This window comes from Apaloderma vittatum, unplaced genomic scaffold (assembly GCF_000703405.1).
Source record: "Apaloderma vittatum isolate BGI_N311 unplaced genomic scaffold, ASM70340v1 scaffold33596, whole genome shotgun sequence".
NCBI lineage: Eukaryota > Metazoa > Chordata > Aves > Trogoniformes > Trogonidae > Apaloderma > Apaloderma vittatum.
Window position 1 is genome coordinate 7,355 of NW_009720631.1, and position 19,844 is coordinate 27,198.

The 19,844-nt window shown below is 41.1% G+C and overlaps 1 protein-coding gene across 1 annotated transcript; it reads left to right on the forward strand.

Annotated features, from left to right (window-relative positions):
* Positions 1-394: 394 nt before the first annotated feature.
* On the forward strand, positions 395-16,901 carry LOC104275192 (multidrug resistance-associated protein 4-like; the record flags this gene model as incomplete). Its single annotated transcript, XM_009871072.1, has 7 exons — positions 395-475; positions 809-870; positions 6,821-6,931; positions 9,544-9,664; positions 10,357-10,581; positions 15,978-16,067; positions 16,726-16,901. Coding segments are annotated over 7 exons (858 nt in total), but the record flags the coding sequence as incomplete, so codon positions are not given.
* Positions 16,902-19,844: the final 2,943 nt, after the last annotated feature.

Sequence of the window (19,844 nt, forward strand, 5' to 3'; positions counted from 1 at the left end):
TGTGCCAGTGTCTCATCATCGTCATGGGGAAGAACTTCTTCCTAACGTCCAATCTGAACCGACCCATCTCTAGCTTCAATCCATTCCCTCTAGTCCTACCACTACCCGACATCCTAAAAAGCCCCTCACCAGCTTTCTTGTAGGTCCCCTTGAGATACTGGAAGGCCACATTTTTTTCTCCAGAAAAAAATTTAAAAGCTTCCTCGTTTAGGAAATTTTATTTCATGGATGGAAGAGGGGAGCATGACTGTTCTGATTGCTTAATGACCCTGTCTTTCAGATATCAGGCCTGATTATCTTACATGTTGTCTCCATGAGAAAGGGGAATGACTTGAAACCTTGAGGTCTCACTTCTCATACCAGGGTAAGAAAACAGTCTTAGCTTTTTCTGCAGACCTCAGAGGCTTTCCGAAATCCTGGTGGAGTTCCTGTAATTATTACAGCTAGTAAAAATTGCACTTTCCTGAACAACCAAGTAAGTCGTGGCAGATTGACTGTGTTGTAATGTTACAGGGTGTGTAATGTCAGGGCTGGGAGTAGGGAAATGCAGGAAGTAAATGTTTATATTGTGGTCTTTGTGTATCTGCTGGCTCAGAAATGAATCACTTTCTTTTTTTATCAGTGCCCAAGGTACTGCTGTAGAGGTGGAAAGCTTTTTGAGGTCAGAGGAGCGCGTTTGTGTTTTGCAGTTGGCTCTCTTGGCTTTGCACCAGGTTACAGAGTGATCTTTTAATTTATTTTTTAATCTTTATTCCTAGTGACATCAGTATTCTGGCTTAAAAGAGACTAATTCTGGGCTTTTTTCCAGGCTGATGTCTTTGATCAGCTAATCGCCTTGATAGAACAGAGGCATTCCTATCAGAACAGAAGGTACTCAGGATTCTTCCAGTTATTCACATTTTTATGTATAGTTCATGCTGGCAAAAATTTAGGCTAAGCTCTTGGAAGGGCATCATGTGAACCCTGTGTTTTGAAAGAAAGGCTAAAATGAGGTGATGTGTAAGAACCAAATAATTATTCAAAATGCTTACTAAATCGGAAGGTACCTGGAGAAAGAGAAGACAGTGACTAAGGGGTCCTATTTTTATTTAAGTCAAGGAGTTTCTGCAGAAGGAAATACAGAAATGTGCAACAGAGGTGCGAGTCTTTCCTCCCCACCACATTGCTTTTCTCTTTCTTCAGGTAACACATTGGTAGTGAGTCCATTTTATGTCCATGCGTGGGATAAGAGGAGTAGTTTGCATCACTGTCTATTTATTCTCTCCATTTCTCTGGGCCACCTTTAATTTTGTTTATTATTTTAGCTTTTTTAATTAAAGAATAATGTGGCTTGCATGGGTTTTTTATTCTTAACAAGTCCTACTTGTCCATGGGCTTTTTTTTATACCCCCTTGAAGAGATCAGTGTTTGCTGATCTCTGTTAGAACAAAAGACATAGCACTCTAACAAATGGTCTTCCTTTATGGCTAAGTTGAGGTTTCAGGGACATTCTTTATGTAGGCTGTTGCCTTATTTGCCAGGCTCCTTTAACAGTCCTCTTACAGCGCTCTGTAATTTAACTGAGCCTTCAGGCAAGAGGAGGGTTTGGTTCATTTGCTTCTTAGGAGTGTATGACTTGAGTAATCGCAGGCTGTGTGAAATAGCTTGGTGTCAATCCTGCTCTAAGTGGAGAGGACTGCACAGGGCATAATCTGCATGTGACACACTGGTGGAAATTTTTACTTTGATGACTGAATACAGACATCCGCTACGTCTTCTGTCTGAAAGCAGATCTTCCAGCGTGAAGTTCAGGGTGCATCAGTGAGATGGTGAAGCCTGAACTCTTTATGCCTTACTGAATATTTGCAGTGGATAAATAGAAGATCTCATTCTTGGGCTAAATGCTTTTCAAGGACAAGGCATAATTTGAAATGTGAAAAGAAAAAAAAATTAACCTTCTAAACATCTTCAACTGTAGTCTGTAATAACACAACATACTGTTAAAAGCTTTTGTACTCTTAAGACCTCTATAACAGTAGCTCTCGGTGATCAGGGAGGGTGATCAGGGAGGGTAGTCAGAAAGTTCAACAATAGGTGATTTTAATTTTTTTTAAATTTATTTTTGTTTGATTTTATGCATTTTACCCCCCGATCCTACAGAAGCACATGGACTTATGTGAAGTCTTTGCCACCTTGCCTGTTATAGTAAATGAATCACGGAATGAAATGTCACAGTTTTCTGCATCCTGTGAATTGGTTTTCCTTGCTTTCTTCAATGTTAATGTAGAGATTTTAGTGCAATATATTGCTCTTTTCAAAACTCTAGTTTTAGCTAAGGGAAAAATGTGAGAAGCCTTGAATTTGTGCTAGATCTCACTGGAACTTAGAGTCTGAAAACCTCCAGGTTTTTGGCATTTTTTACCCTGCAGTGTTATCCCCATCTGCTGCTTAATCTGGAAATTCAGTCTCATGGTATGCACAGTACTTGATAGGTGTGGAGATATGGGAACAGAAGGGATTTACTACAGACCGTAAGAACTCTGGAGGTGGGTGTGTCATTGTTAAGTTTTTCTGAGAGTTTAAGGTCAAAGGATAAACTAGATGACTCTAGCAGTCCTGTAGATTTGAGACCGTTTTGCCTTTCGTCCAGTTCTCTGCAAGTGGACCACACTACGGCTGTGATCAACGCTTTCTGCTGCTCTTGGCTGTAGTGGTGAATCAGGCTGACACCAGGACAGGGCGGTTGCCCTCAGCAGAAGCGTTATTTTTCCTGTGCCAAGCTTGTGGTTTTTCACCATGTTTTGAAAAGTGTGAATAAAGGAATGGTGTTCTGTGGAGTAACATCAAAATCACGGTTTTATTTTTTGAAAAGTGGGTATTTAAGAATGTTTTTAAAGTGTCTTATTTTCCTCTGTGCATTCTGCTGCATGCCAGTAACCAACGGTGCTATCCAGCACTAATGAGGCCATACTTGGAATCCTGAGTCTGGTTCTGGGCTCCCCAGTAGGAGAGAGACATGGACATACTAAGGAGACTCCAGTAAAGGGCCACAAGGATAATGGAGGATCAGGAACGTCTCTCCTATGAGGAGAGGCTGAGCTACCTCAGACTGTTCAGCCTGGAGAAGAGAAGACTCAGAGGGATCTCATCATTGCTTATAAATACCTGAAGGGAAAGTGCGAAAAGGACAAAGCCAGGCGCTGCTCAGTGGTGCCCAGTGGCAGGACCAGAGGCAATGGGCACAGACTGAAACATGGGAGATTCCCTCTGAACATCAGGAAACACTTTTTCATTGTGAGAGTGACTGAGCACTGGCACAAGCTGCCGAGAGGGCTTGTGGAGTCTCCGTTCTTGGCGATCTTCAAAAGTTGTCTGAACGTGGCCCGGGGCAGCCATGTCTAGGTTGTCCTGCTTGAGCAGAGGTTTGGAGCACATGACCTCCAGAGGTCCCTTACGACCAACCTCATTTTGTGATTCTGTAATAAATATACTAATTATGCTCCTTGTTAAAGTAAGGCCAAATGCCAGGTCCTGTACTTCAGCCACAACAACCCCCAGCAGCGCTACGGGCTTGGGGAGATGTGGCTGGAGAGCTGCCAGGCAGAGAGGGACCTGGGGGTGTTGATGGACAGCCGGCTGAACATGAGCCAGCAGTGTGCCCAGGTGGCCAAGAAGGCCAACGGCATCCTGGCCTGTATCAGGAATGATGTGGCCAGCAGGAGCAGGGAGATGATCGTGCCCCTGCAGTCAGCTTTGGTGAGGCCACACCTCGAGTACTACATCTAGTTTTGGGCCCCTCACTACAAGAGGGACATTGAGGTGCTGGAGAGGGTACAGAGGTGGGCTACCAAGCTGGTAAAGGATTTGGAGCATGTGTCGTATGAGAAACGGCCGAGGGACCTGGGGCTGTTTAGCCTGGAGGAGACTGAGGGGAGAACTTACCGCTCTCTACAACTACCTGAAAGGAGGTTGTAGCAAGGCAGGGGTTGGTCGGTTCTCCCTAGTGGCAAGTGATAGGACAAGAGGAAATGGTCTTAAGTTGGGCCAAGGGAGGTTCACGTTGGATATTAGGAAGAATTTCATTACTGAGGGGGTTGTCAGGCATTGGAACAGGCTGCCCAGGGAGGTGGTTGAGTCGCCATCCCTGGAGGTATTTAAGAGACGGGTGGATGTTGTGCTGAGGGACATAGTTTTTTGGTGTTGATAGGGCTAGGACAAAAGTTGGACTCAATGATCTTAGAGGTCTCTTCCAACTGAAGCTGTTCTATGATTCTATGACCTTGAAGATTATCTAGTTCCAACCCTCCTGCCACATCAGGATGATTTTTGTTTTCACCATTTTGTCAGCAGTAGGTGCTGGCATCTTGTAACCATTTCCACAGATATGAGAAGGATTTATCCCTGACTTTTGCCGAGAGGGCTGCCTCATCCTGATTCTTAAAATTGGAGAAGATACTTTTTTCTTCTATCCTTCTTTGTCTGAAAGGAGACTTGTGATGTTTGTGGAGTAGACTGTAGGCTAATACTGATGTTGCAAGAGGAGGAGCACTTGGTATTGGCTACATGAGTCAGCTGAAGTCTGCAGATCTTTCCCATAACCGTCTGTCCTGGAGCAAACAGAGCCTTTCTCATCCAGCAGGCAGAAATTGTCTGGATGACCTTGTGGTTATTTGCCTCAAGTCTACTTTTTACCCACGGTTGGCAGAAAGAAGCAAGGCCAAAGAAGAAATGTTTCAGTGGAACAGATTCATTGAGCCATTGATCGTGGAGGCATTTTTGTAAGGAGCCGTAGGAAAGCTGTAGGGATTTGGGCCCTGATGCTGTTCGGCCACACAGTCCAAGCAATGGACTTGTCTGACAAGTACTTTCTGTTTCTACTTGTACCTTTAGCATACATTGAGGACTTCACAGCTCACATATACAGATCTTCAGTACTCACTCCAAGAGTTTAAAAAGGGCTGTTAGGCATCAAAGATGCTACTCTAAGGATAGAGACTTAATCTTTGAATGAGTCACACAAACACTGTGCCAACACCCTGATTAGTGAAGGAAAAATGCTGTTTGTCCCATTTGTTACATGCAGTTGTGCCATGGAGCCTATGAAGAAGGTATTTGCAATAGTGTCTTTGAAAAAACTTCATAAGCCCCCTCTTCCAGTGTTCAGCCTGCCCCTCCACCCTCTCTAAAACTAATCAGCAAAATTCTTGTAAGCCAGTGTATACGAGATTTAATTGGAACATGCCCGAGCAAGAAATGCAAAGCCAGTTGATGAGTGTTCATAACCACTGTTGTGGCTGTAAATAAATAAGTGCCTTCATTGTAAAGCATCCCAGTTTTGAATTCTCACATGTAGACCTTCCAAAAAATAATACTCTTCACCTACTTCACCAGGTGCTCTTTTAAAAACTGTGTTGGTGAAGTCAGGGGATAATTAGGCATCAGAAACTAAACAGTAGTTAGAACTTTCACAGGCAATTGACATCAGACAAACAACTTGCCATGAGTGCAAGAGTATTTTTTCCAAAGCAGGTCCATCCCTGGACTCTTGATTCTGATCATGTTGACCAAGTGAGAAAGTGCTTGTAGGAAACAAGCCTGAGAGCCAAAACCCACATTTCTCCTGGATACCAAGTATCATGGATTCAGTGGAGAGACACAGAATCGCAGAATTGTTGAGGCTGGAAAAGACCTCTGAGATCATCCAGTCCAGCCTATGACCCAACACCACCACATCGGCCAGACCACGGCACTAAGTGCCACATCCAGCCTCTCCTTAAACACCTCCAGGGACGATGACTCCACCACTTCCCTGGGCAGCGCATCCCAGTGCCTGAGCACCCTCTCCGTGAGGAAGGGCTTCCTGAGATCCAACCTAAACCTCCCCTGATGCAGTTTCAGGCCGTGCCCTCTGTCCTGTCACTGGTTGCCTGGGAGAAGAGCCCGCCCCCGACTCTCTCGAAGCCATGCCTGTTTCAGAGGTGTCATTCTCTTTTGCTCCATCTCATGAACAACTTGGTCACTTTGGTGCTTTCTGCTCTGTGGAGCACAACTGAAACTGCTGGGACTTGTGTTTCCTGCCTGAGGAAGGATCTAGGTGCATAAAAGCCAGTCTTACTGTTCCCTGTCGGTATTATTTGATATAACAAAAGATTGAGTTACAAAACAAACCTGCAGCGCTCTAATTTGTTTTCAAAGTGCTACCATAAAACAGTGAACTTTTAAAGATCTGTTCACAAAGAAACTGAGCTGTTAGACAATTATTTTCTTCTTTTTTTGAACCTACACACTGGACTGTGTACATTTTGTTCATATTTCGAAACACGGGTAAGATCAGTTCTAGAAATAATGCATTATTTACCCATTTTTACATTTGAGTGGTTGTCTTTAAATTATTGACCTTTAATGTTTATTAAGATGGCAGTTGAAGAGCAGTTACTTTTTTCCTCATGTAAATGAATAGCTGGGCTAGTTACAAAAAATGTCTTTTAATATGTATCACAGTTTTATTTACAACTCCATCAATACTTTAATGGTTGGATTAAGTTCTGTTTTTTCATAAATACTTGAAGGAATGCTAATTTTCCTTAAGTATAAGGAAACATTGCAAGAAAACAGTTGCCTTAAGGCTGTAGGGTATAAACAGCTTTAGGAAGTGGGAAGTGCTTTCCCATTTGTGAAATGAGGGTGACTTAAGTCTTGGGTAAGAGTGCAGTAAAATGTATGGATGTTAAGTGATGCAGGAGAAGAGGAAGGAAGAAAAGGGTAAAAGAATTCAATAATACGTAAAAAAAGTGCTATTTTGGTCTGCTGATCAGTTTATTAATAATTTGTATTTGAATAGGTGGTTGAATCCCTTATTTATTACTGGCCATAAACGGAAGCTTGAAGAAGATGACATGTATAAAGTGCTGCCAGAAGATTCCTCAGAGAAGCTTGGAGAGGAATTGCAGTGGTAAGTAGCATAATAATTGTTCTCTTTCCTTGTACTTCTTACTCCTAGTCTAAAATTCAGAGAGGTCATTGTAAAGTTTAATGAGGTTTGCTGTTAAAAATGGTGAAGAACTAAGAGTGATACTTCAGATTTGTTTACCATGGAAGCATTTAACTTGATTTTCAAGTTATACATAATGAAATGCATTAGAGTATTTCCGTTATGTCCTTAATTTGACACTTCTCAGAATGTTTTGAAAAGAAGACTTTTGTCAACTCCTACTCCTGTAATCCTAATAAATTCTGGCCTGTGGTAGAATAGCAATGGAAACTTTTAAGCTTTCTCTGTATAAAAGTAAGGGAAGGATTTTAGTTTTTTTCTTTGTTGTTTTTGGATTTGAGCACAAACTGAATTAAGTGACAGTTGTGTAACCTGTATATATGTGTGTATGTAAATATATGTATGTTGAAAATACGCCACTCTTCAAGTAGAGTGTATAAAATACCCTGAACATCTAAAAGCTTGCCTGTAGGAGGTGGTTTTATTTTGTTATAAATACCCTTACATGGACTGTGTACCAATTAATGTTGTTGTGGACCCAGGAGGGTCTGTCTTCTGATAGTGAAATGTCTTCCAGGAGTAATGGTTTATGTAAATTGTCTTGAACCTTGCAATAGAGAAAGTGTTTGTCTTCAAATAATCTTTTGTTAGATATGATTAGAGAAAGAGGGGTCCCCTAGTGAGGGGTGGCCTCTGTATTAAGAAAGTGTGGCCTTGCTATTCCTTGCTTTACACTGAAGGTAGAGCAAATCAACTTTCCTAATAATTTGGTTGGACTGAGTGACTCCTGAAGAAGTAAAAAGAATCCAGAAACTAAAGGTTATGACCTGGTCTTACGTCATCCTGCTCTGCATGAGTTAACTAAAGCAAGGGTCAGTGATGAGCTCACAGGAGTGCAGTTTTTAGCATCATTGTAGCTGGAGAGCTTTGCCAAATTCCATAGTTGTGTCTTCAAGCAGCTCAGGGAGTTTGCTGTGGAGGAAGATGGACGCTTTCCAATGACTTTTACAGTAAAAGCTCACACTTTCCATGAGTCAGGAGATGGTAGAAAATACAGCATTCAAAAAAAAAAAAGTTGATTTTAAGAAGCGGAGAATATAATTCAGAAATAGCCACCTAAGGAAATAACCTTTTCACTTGGGCCATCAAACCCTGCACACTCTACATGGTTTAGATTCTGATTCCAAGGCATTTAGACAATAATTATAATCCTTGTAAAAAAAAAAAGAGGATAAAAATAACATTAAACATTTTCTTACCAATACCATGCACTTCAAACTTGCGGGCTTTTATGCAAAATAATTTGGCTTTTGCGTCTTAGACTCATTTCAGCCCTTGAACTAGCAAGGTCAGAGGGTCTGGCAGAGAATATGTAGTCTCCAGAAGCAAGGTAGGAGTATCCTGGGCGATAACAGCGTGCATTAAGAAGTCTACTTAAGTTTTTGATACTTTCTTGTTAAAATCATGCTTGTTATTACTGTCTTTGATTTTAATGTGAACAGATTGTGTCCTACTTGTGGGCACACACGTGGTAATGTAGAGGTCTTTGCCACTCTGCTGCTGTAATCCTTGCCTTCGGAGAGATGTGTGGAGTGTCAAGTGACAAAACTGCTGCAGACATGTTCCCTCTGCTCATCCTCACGGATGCACGTGGTGAAAAAAATTAAAGGGCCAGGCATGAGAAAAGAGTGTGGAGCACAGGTTTTCAGTTTAGTCCATAGTCAGCAGATTGTATGATAATAGGCTCTTAACTAAGGTGAGTGACTGAACTGAGAGGAGAAGAAAGAAAGAAGAGTTCCTCGCTGGCAAATAAGTCAAAGGTGATAGTAGTCATAGAATCACAGAATCACAGAACTTTAGGGGTTGGAAGGGACGTCGAAAGATCACCTAGTCCAACCCCCCTGCCAGAGCAGGATCACCTACAGTAGGTCACACAGGAACATGTCCAGGCGGGTTTTGAATGTCTCCAGAGAAGGAAACTCCACAACCTCCCTGGGCAGCCTGTGCCAGTGCTCTGTCACCCTCATAGGGAAAAAGCTTTTCCTTATGTTTTTGTGGAACCTCCTGTGCTTCAGCTTGTACCCATTGCCCCTTGTCCTGTCATTGGACATCACTGAGAAGAGCCTGGTTCTGTCCTCGTGAAACTCGCCCTCTACATATTTATAAACATTAATGAAGTCACCCCTCAGCCTCCTCCAAGCTAAAGAGACCCAGCTCCTTCAGCCTTTCCTCGTAAGGGAGATGTTCCACTCCCTTCAGCATCTTCATCAGCAGCAGTTCCCTGTCCTCCTTGACCTGAGGGGCCCAGAACTGAACACAGTATTCCAGATGCAGCCTCACCAGTGGTGAATTGTTTATGGTTATACAAGAGCAAATAGGCTTATAGGACTAAGTGCTGTGTGTTTATGTGGATGAGAAAACATGACTGTTAAATTCCTTTATTTGTTTATTTTTCTGGAGGTATACAAGTGATCATGGCAATGTCACTGTAAATCTGAAAGTATTTTATTCCAGGTAATTGCCTTGTGATTTTTTTGTCTTTCCTTCAGCATGTTTGCGATTTTGTTTGTCAGGTACTGGGATAAAGAGGTGCAAAAAGCAAAAAAGAGAGGAAAAACGCCACATTTAACAAAAGCCATTATTCTTTGTTACTGGAAATCCTATTTAGTTTTGGGGATTTTCACAATGATTGAGGTAAGTGGTGTGAAACATCATAGAACGCATGTCTTGGCTAACAGTAACATGAAACTTGGCCTCTTAGATTGCATGATGCATGTTGGTGACTTCATGCTGGGCTGCTCAGAGAACGTGTAATGTTCATATACTCACAGAAAAGTAAAACAGAACTATAGCCCTATAGAGACTGAAATTTTATAGAGACTGATTTGTAGCTGCAGGATTATGGGTATGGAACAGAGAGCTGATTGCAATGTATTTTTGAGAGGTTAAGAGCCACTGACTTGCTTTATAAGGCTTACCTATATTCTGTATATCTGAGTGAGGTGCCCAATAGAAAAAAATATTTTTTACTGTACAGGAATGACTGTAAAAGACACACTGTCATCTTTAAAAAGGGAAGTGTAATACATATTCATGCAATTTTTATGCCCTCAAAGATTTTAGTGGTAATGGAGAGAGTTCTTTTTAAATATTCAGCTAAATTTTGATGTGGAACATATTTCTTTTGGATTATATGCTGATAAAAATTGGAACGACATTCTAGAGCACAAAGAAGACAAAATAATATGGGATATGACTTGTAGCAGTACTGATGCAAAGAAAAAGACACCCAAAAGTACTTGCATCTTGTTTGCCTAGTTATAAACTTGGGTAGCATGGTATGATATGAAATTGTTAATATTTTTCTCCCCTTCTTTTTCTTTCAGGAAACCCTCAAAATAGTTCAGCCAATATTTTTGGGAAAAATCATTAGTTATTTTGAAAGCTATGATTCCTCTGATGAGGTTGATTTGAATTTTGCATATTGCTACGCAGCTGCTCTGTCTGTGTGCACGCTTATTTTGGCTATAATGCACCATTTATACTTCTATCATGTACAGCGGGCTGGCATGAAGCTGAGGGTCGCTATGTGTCATATGATTTATCGGAAGGTAAGCAAACCTGTTTACAGGTATATTTCGCATTTCACAGCTATTTCATTCAGGGAGTTAAAAAATACAGTTACTTGTTGTGTTCATGCTTGTAATTCCATTGAAGTTATTCATTAGTAGAATGGGAATGCGTGCTTTTACGTATGAGACCTTAAATGCATATATATGCTTTTGCTTGCGCTTGGTCATACAGTCTCTGAATGATGGCTTCAGTGCTCCTAGGGAAGGTGGTGAGTTGAATAGCCCTAAAGCCTGGGAGGATCTGCTGATTCGTGCCTGCTCATGCTGTTGGAGAGGAGTCCCCCTCTGTGGCTGGTGGGAGAGCAGTGTGCTGGCGTGGTAAGAGGCCGTCAGCATGGAGCAGGAGAGAGGCAGAGCTGCCAGGGGCTGCTGTCAGATACTGAGCCCTGCAGTTTCGTCCCCAGGGGAGGACGATACTCTTGGCTGTCACCATCTGCTTTCAGCGCTCTTGGTTGGCTGGGAGTTGCTTTACTGTCCAATCCCTCCCCGCTCCTGTCGTGTTTAATGGTGGGATTTATTTATATGTTACTGCAGCAGTGCAGTAGAACTAGTGAGTCGCCTCCTTTGCCAGGGCAGAGAAGCTGCCCCTCCTCTTACCTGGGGGGCAAGAAAGAGAGGACTGGGCAGAGACATGGTTCATAGTCGATCCGAATCCTAAAACTAGGGTAGAGGTGCTTTTTATTATCAGTCACTGGTTTTACTGTGGGAGCACGGGTGTCCTTCGTTAAAGCCAATGAAGTGTGAGAAGGGGTGTATGTTCAGTAAGCTGTGGTTTCTTTACTGCCTCTGTGTCTGTCCTGGTTTGAGCTAAACAGAACCAGTGCTGCTCAGTGATTTTACTTTTCAGCTCCGTCTCTTCTAAGAGACTGCACTTTGTGAAGTTAGCAGTCTGCTTTTGCAGACGGTGTCTGCTACCAGCAGTGGTAACGCCTGATGTTTATGATTTCTAGCAGGGATTGGTATGCAGATAAGCTCTTACATATGCTTGCTTCTCTAGTGACCAAGGTCTTGTGTGCCATGCTGGGAAGTAAAAGGTGTCACAGGGAAGTAAAAAGGTGCACCTCTGGAGAGGAAAAGACAAGACGGGTGACCAAGAAAGTGTTTCATTCCATATATGTTGTATTCGGGATAAATCTAAGGGTTCACGGGAGTTAAGCCCGCTTCTTCAATGGGCAATGTCCAAGGAGGACTCTGTTCTGCCTTGAATCTCGATCTCTGGGTTCCTGAATCCATCTCCTGTATCCACTTCCCCTCTGCTGCCGAACCTGGGATTTGCTTTGCAGCATCAGTGGTAGTGGCTGCTAGTGGGAGGGGAGTTAGGTTTGATAAATGGTTTTATATACATTTGAAAGTATTTCATTATTTCTTTATTAGTAGTGTTATTGTTTATTAAAGCTGATTAGTTTTCTTTTCCAATCCCTAAGTCTCTCTGCCTTATTCTGTTTCCCTTCCTGTTTGGGAAGGGAGAAGGGTTAGAGAGCATCTGTCAGTGTTTAGTAGCCAGCCCAGCCCTAACCCTTGCCAGTGTCCTGCTCAGGAAATAGCTGTCCTTGACTACAGGCGGAGCCAAGGCCACTGCCAAATGGAAAGTGGAACAAGAGGAGTTATGGATATTACCTACAGGAAGGAGTTCAGTGACATCCAGCATGAAATGCTGGCCTAGATGTGCCCTGGGGAGCAAGCAACCCAATTGTATTCGTCTGTTTCCCTCTTCTGACGCTGTTGGCAATACCTAAACTTTTGAGCCCATCTCCACTTCCAGGCAGGAAGTCTGTGCTGGGGATGCTGGAAGGGAAAACGCCCTATCTTTCTAGCTTTAGTGCTGCTGGAATAGTGATCTGCAAGTTCTAACCTCAGCAAAGAAGTTTAATTTGAAGGATCAGGTTGGTAAAGTTTCTTTAGGATGTAAAGAAATCCATATTATTTTAACTGTTAAACATAAGTACCATCCACTTAAGGCAAACACTTAAGGCAAACTACTGCTACAGGTCGTACAAAGGTTTTTTGGGCAAAGCAGTTAAATGAGATAGAGTAAAAATGTCCTCACTGTAAGTGATGATGCTTTTCATGCACATTTATTCTCCTCCCTCCTCTGATACCTTGGAAATTATCCTCTGGGAACTCGGCGCTAACATGGCACACTGCTTTCTTGTACATAAACTTCTCTCAAAGGTATTAATTTACTAAACTGATTATCTTAACACCATTTGAAATTCATGAAATATGTATATAACGGTGTTGTTTGTTGCTGTATTGATACCAGCTTAGAAGCTTGGAAAAGAAATGTCCGTAATGTGTACCCTTATTTCTAGAGATATGATTAAATGGGAAATTAATCTCCCCATATCTCATAAATGTTTGCTCCCAAGGGTGAAGGCTGAGGTCAGAGCAGAGCATTGATAAACCTGTGTAATTGTCTATATTTGCTATCTGAGGCTTATAGATAGGCCATACTTTCTCCTTATATAGGCTTTTAAAAGAATCTGGATGTTAATTTTTCAGCACTTTTGCAGCATTTGTTAATTGTTGTAGTAAATAAAAACTTTAATTTGCAAGGATGTATGGTTTGGAGGAGGGAGTATCCTTAATGGAGCACCTGAAATGCTTGTAATTCTTAAGTTCTAGACCATTTTTCATTTCCTGGAAAATTAAAATCTCATTTGCAAAAACCCTGTATTCAAACTCCAAGGTGTTTTGTGACCAATAAGAAGTATTAGTGATGCATGCAGAAAGCTTGTAACAAAAATGAAAATGAAATCTGTCTCATGACTCACAATCTCATGTTTTAAAACCAAAGGCTACTTATGGGAGGCTGATTATTTTATTTTTTTTTAAGACTTAACTTTTAGAAGTTCTTTGAGGTTCAGAATAAACACTAAGTGGTTTAAACTGTGGAGTAGTTGATTGAGACAGAAAGTAGTCAAAAGGGCGTTATTTGACTGAGCAGTTATATTATTCCTTTCTATGCTCAGTTCTCCCTTTTTCACGTGCTTTTGAATTAACTGTTTGGAGCAAGGAGAGAATGAAAACCTGAAATGGGAGCGGGGAAGACAAAGAATGATTAAAGAATTGAAATTGAGCCTGTGCAGTTACGTCTGGGGGGAAAAAAATTGTTCAACCTGACACATCAAGTATACGAACTGCTCTTACTAGTTCATATAATTAAAACCTTTTGTCCTTGAGAAAAGGTGCTTGCTGGTAAATACACTTCTATGGGAGGTTTATAGACAGAAAATGAAGCAGATCTTTGTGCTGAAAACAGACAGATAATCGGCAAATGTAAAATAAAATGTAAATTCGAATGACAGCAAAAAGGTAGGGGCTGTAGAAAATCTTCAATATTTGTTACTGTCAGAGTGAATTTATAAACACTATGGTCAAAGAAGTATTTAAAGCCACCGTGTACTGACTTTGACTGGCATAGAGTTAGTTTTCTTCATAGCAGCTCATACGGTGCTGTGTTTCTGATGTCATAGGAAGTACCAAACCAGGACTTTTTTGGTAGAAATTGGTTATATAAGTAAAACTGCTGCTTTGTGCCCAGTGTTTCCATTTCCTTCTGTACACTTTTCAGCCTAGACAGGCCCATTCAAACAGGAGAATGTAAGGCTTATTTCACTTCAGGGCGGGGCTGGTAAGAAAAAGAGAAGTGCTCCTTCAAGAGTAGTTTTGAAGCAGGAAGGGAAGAGAAGCCGCTGATGATGGAAACAGCTGTCTCTTCCCCGAGAAGACAAATCAGTCACCCTGATTTTGACTCAGATGTTTGCACAGTTCCTCTGGAGACCATCAACATGAGCTGGGCTAAGCCCACTTTGAAACTGTTTTTGTGCTGGTGTCTGGTATAGCTGAGAAGAGGTCAGAAAGGCGATTGCAAGGGGCAGGTCCAAGACAGACTCATCCCGTGGGCCACTACCAGGACACCACTGCAGTCTTCTTGGTAGCTCAGGTGGACCTTAAATAGCAGGTGCTTCTGTGTCTTAAAGTTAAGTAGCGGCAGGTGATGCAAGCCTACCCTGGTGGGCAACGTCTTCATGCGTCACTTGAACTCTTGTTATTATGGTCTGTGGATATCGAACGGCTTTTCTAGGAGCTCATCAACCTTGATCTGCGGTGTGGAGTAAGCGTGATGGAAGCGTGGATGTGCTGTGGCTGCACTGCCTGCAGGGATTTCAGATGTGGGAGAGACCAATGGCTTAAGACAGGGATTGAAGCAATGATTTTTTCAAATAATTAAATCTCGTCTTGCGTATACTCAGCATCCTGGATTTATTGGAATACCAGAGGAGTTTTACATATTTCTGCCTGCTGGTTTCAATGAAATTAGGGTTGGTGTTCTCTCTGTGATTAATACCTTCATAACCCAACAGCAAGGTGCTGGGAGTGTAAGGCACTTTGAAATGGTGCTTTGAGTAGTATTTTGATGTCTGATATTCTTGCATGTGATTTGAAATACTGGAACAATATTTTGGAAACAATTGGTGCTTTTCAGGCTAGACTGTTGATCAAAACCGACTATTTGAAGAGGGAGAAGATGTGCACCACCCAAAAGTGTTTTTGAGGAGTGATCTATTCCTGTTACAGGAAAATGTGTAACATGTTTTGCATGGTTTTTTACTTGTGCTGCAAAACTGTGTTTTCTTTCTAGCAGATACAGAAGGAAGCAGAGTCTGTTATCTTTGAGCTTTTTCAGTTTGGACCTAACTTATTTATTAACCTATAAAAATATTTGATATTATTAACATGTGCTAAACTTTATTGTAATTCAGAAATCTTATGATTTTCAAGTTTTATTAACAAGGGAAATATTAATTTTTAAAGGGGTATTTGATTTGCAAAGACAGAAAGCACAGTTTGCTGTCTTAGCAAGAACTGATAGTGTAAAAGGAATAACTTGTTTTTTTTTAATCTTCTGTCAGGAATTTCATTAAAACCAGAATTCTTTCAATTAGCCAGATATTGTCCTGATTTAAGTTTGGTCTTCAGGTGGAGTTGTCTGTTCCTGTTTTGAACAGATACTCATAATGTGGGGGAGAGCAGTAAAAATGAAAAGTTACAGGCTCTTTAGTTTTAATAACTTGCTGTGTTGGTATTTTCCCACTTTTTAATCACTTCAGACATGAAGATAGCTATGGCACTTTTATTCTCACAGTGCTTCCCTAGACTTTTTCGTATACTTTCTTTTTCTGGACATTCTTCAGAACACTTACAGACATGTTGTCAAATGTTCTTGAACTGTGCACAGATATTCTCAGGCAAAAGACGAACTGTGCCTTCAGCTTTCGCCCTGATATTTTGTTTGTATATTGAGTATTCTGTGTGCAGGTGTACTGTGCTCTACAAGATGTAACAATTTGAGACTGTTCTGACTTCCATAGGCACTTCGTCTCAGTAATGTTGCTATGGCAAAAACTACCACTGGTCAAATAGTGAATCTCCTGTCAAATGATGTGAACAAATTTGATCAGGTAAGAAGTATTAAAGATCTTTCTAAAAGTCTGAAGAAATTGCGGGGTTTCAGTCAAGAAGTTTTTACTTAAAACTGGTGATTAAGTGTTTATTATGAACGTTTCTAATTGTTTTCTCACAAGCATCATAGGGAAATATTCGTAGAATCATAGAACGGCCTAGGCTGGAAGGGACCTTAGAGATCATCTAGTCCAACCTCCCTGTCATGGGCAGGGACACCACCTCTCAACTAGACCAGGCAACACATGGGGACTGAGCAGGAATCGAACCCGCGACCTTGGTGTTGTCATTGTTGTCAGCATCGCGCTCAAACCACTGAGCTAACCGGCCTCCTAATATTACCTTAAAATATGGGAGGAAAACATACTCTTTCCTCTCCTTAAATATTTTTTAAGCTTTTTTCCTCCCTTAAATGTTTTTCTGCTCTTTTCCTAAGCTCAGAGAAATGTTGATGCATGAAGATAAAATGAAATCATTATGATAATTTGCTTAGTTTCTGGAGGTTAGTCACCTCCATGTACATTTAGGTCTGTGAATCTGGTGCAGAATTCTCACTGGCCGCCTCAGGCAAAGGTGCTTTCTCAACTTGGTGTTATTAGAATTTAAGTTGTTAGCTGAGATCAAAAGCTAATTTTTGTTTCTTAAATATTTGTCTAGGTAACAATTTTCTTGCACTTCTTGTGGGCTGGACCACTTCAAGCTATAGCAGTAACAGCACTTCTCTGGATGGAGATAGGCCCATCATGTCTTGCAGGAATGGCGGTTCTCATTATTCTTCTTCCCGTGCAGACCTGCATTGGGAGGCTTTTTTCTTCCCTAAGGTAAGGTTGCACGTGTCGAGCTGTAGGTATTTTCTGTCGTGGGTTTTCAAATGTGTGTGCTGGTTGGAGGTGGAGTACTGCTCTGAGATCAGCTTCTGTCAGGTGAGATTTTTTTGAGCTGTATTTTACCTTTACCAATCGTTTCCATAGTCGCTAATGTAAGATTCATGAATTTAGGGACTTGAAGTGGTCTGTCTTCCAGACATGCTGAAAATATCTGCTACTCATTAGCTGTCCAGTGTATTAAAAGAGTTGGGCTACTTCTGTAGCTGCCTCGTAGATCTTGGCATGGAATTGCATAACTCCTTATCTTCGCCTTCCTGTGTTGATGCTTGGGGAGTGGTTACTACAAAGACAATACTGTCAATCCTGTTGTAAGTTTGACTTACTGGGGTGATACAGGAGTTGCAGCAGAAAGTTCTGAAGGTTTAATATTCAAACATCTTGCCCTCTTTCCTGCAAGACAAAGATGCAGAGAGGAAAAAGGGGAAGGAACTGAGAGAGAAAGGAAGAAGAAAATTATGGTAGTGGTTTTGATGCCAGCCACAAGGTTTCTAACTGTAAATTTCTAGACTTTGGAGGCATAAAATATGTTTGCAGTAATTTTTTTTTTTTAGTGAGTTACTGTCATATATTACGACAAGTTTTTCAGAGGTATTCAGACTGGCGTTGCCGTTGCATGGCTAGGTAGGAAGAGAGAGCGGAGAATAACAAAGGGAGACCAACTCATTGATTTCCTTCTATTCATAACCACTGTGATAGGCTTCAGTTCTTCGGCTCATGTGCTATTTCTCAAATAATTAACCTTTCAGTGTTCTCTGTAAGAGTATTTTTTAATGATAAAAACTGTTCATAGAACACTTCAAATATATTTACATGCGCATTTTCATTGCATGTATAATGTGCATGCATGCATATCGAGCTACTTCACTGATGGGTTTTTTGAGCTTTGACTCAGTAGTTAAAAGTACTTAGCACTTAACTAGTGCCTTATCCATGGTGATAAGCATTATTATCCCCATTTTACAGATGGGAAACTGAGGCACAAAGAGATTAAGGGACTTGTCCAGGGTCATACAACAAGGTGGCAAAAACCTCTTCTCAAAGGTATGTATTTTGAAAGTTAATCAGTGGCAATGTAATGTTGTTTGGTTTTTTCCCCCATTGGTTAACAGCCACTTGTTTGGATGCAGGGCAAGGGAAAGAATTTGCTAAGCAGAAAAACTTTTGCTCCTCTACACCTTCACAGATCTTTGTATTTGTGAATAGAAATTTGCAGTGACCAGAAGGAGTTAATGGTAAAACTGAAATGGATTCCAGCTCTGTAATGATGTGTTCACATGGCAATTGCTGGGAATCTGCATGGATTTAAGGAAATCAGCCTATGAAGAAGTAGTTAAAGGATTAAAGCATTTGCTAACATCCAGGCATGCTCAGCGTGGCAGCTCATTTGTGCTGTTACTCAGCGCTGTACATGTGACCCAGGCTTGTGAACACATACATGCACACCAGTTAATGATGCAGGCACTAGCTTCAGTGCTGTAAGGGTTTGCAGAAATGGACTCAGTATCCTATGGAATGGTACACACTGTATGGTGCAGTATCGCTTTTACCTGCACAGGTACTGGAAGTTTTAGAAAATACACATACTCTAATATATTATTTGAGAAATAGTTAAATTGTTGAACTGAAGATCATTTTATTTATATATTCGCAAGAGCTCAACCCTTTCACTGCTTAGCCATGCAACTGTAATATTCTTGTCTAAAGCCTTTTAATTTAAAAAGAAAATAAAATATGTGGAACTGTTGTGTCAGACAACACTCCAAATATGCCTCATGAAAGCAAAAAGGAATTATGCAGCTTGCTTAATTTCGAATGGTTATTAGTATCATAGAGGGGACTTCTGAGGACACTTGAAGAATTTTCAGGCCCTTCCCCACTACGCTCTTAAGCATGTAAATGTGTGTTCACCAGTCATCCTGATAAGCATGTACATTGAACTTAATGTACACGTCTTCCTGTGCTGCAGATTGCCATCAGTATGCTGGAAGTCTGTGTACTTTAAACCATTATATAATATCTCTGAGACTGTGGCTTCTGGTACGTGTGTACGAAATATACTTTTTGCTGTGTAGAGGAATGTAACTTAAAAAGCCAAAGAAAAGTACTGCCAGCCCCCCCGCCCTGCAATGTCTTGAACATTTTAAAGCAAATTGAAAGAGAACCGTTACTGTGATAAAGCATTTCGGTGGGAAAACTGAAAAACTCATTTATGAGAACTATACCCTTTTTTGATTCACACCGTTTAAAAAAGAAACCTCTGTTAATTATTATTTTGAATCATTTTCAACCCTCTGTTAATTGGAGACCAAGCCTGGAAGTTCAGTCTGGAAGGTGGCTGTTTCAAAAGATTGCAGGTGAGATGTGTTGTTCGCTGCTCCGGAGACATCAGCAGCACATGCTACGTTTTGCCTTTGGCAGTAGTGGTGTGCGATGGGGAAGAAAGGATGAGCTCCAACAGTCTTTGAGGAATTGTTTTTCTTCTACTGTTTCTTTTTGAGATAGGAAAAGAGGACTTGGCAAAGATAGTCTTGTTCCATGTCAGTACAGTTTGTGTAGGCTAAGCTATCTTCCACAGTCTTCATAAGAAGCCTTGGTTGTATTAGGGCTAAGTTTCTAAAATTCTTTGGTCAGTTTTCTTGTGTAAATACTTCTTAATACCCTGCTTCAGCCATCCCAACATTTATGGAATGCTGGTGCTGAGAAGTTTTTTCTAAAATGACGAGCAGATTCTTTCTACTCAAGTGCTTTAAACAGGCCTGTTTCTTCCAGAATGTCAGAAAAATGTTAGAGTGGGCAGGTTAAGCTGACAAAACCTAGGCACCCCTTCTATTGAGCTTTTATTTTTTTTCTTTCTTTTTTTTGTTTTTCTTTTAATATGATCTGTCGTGG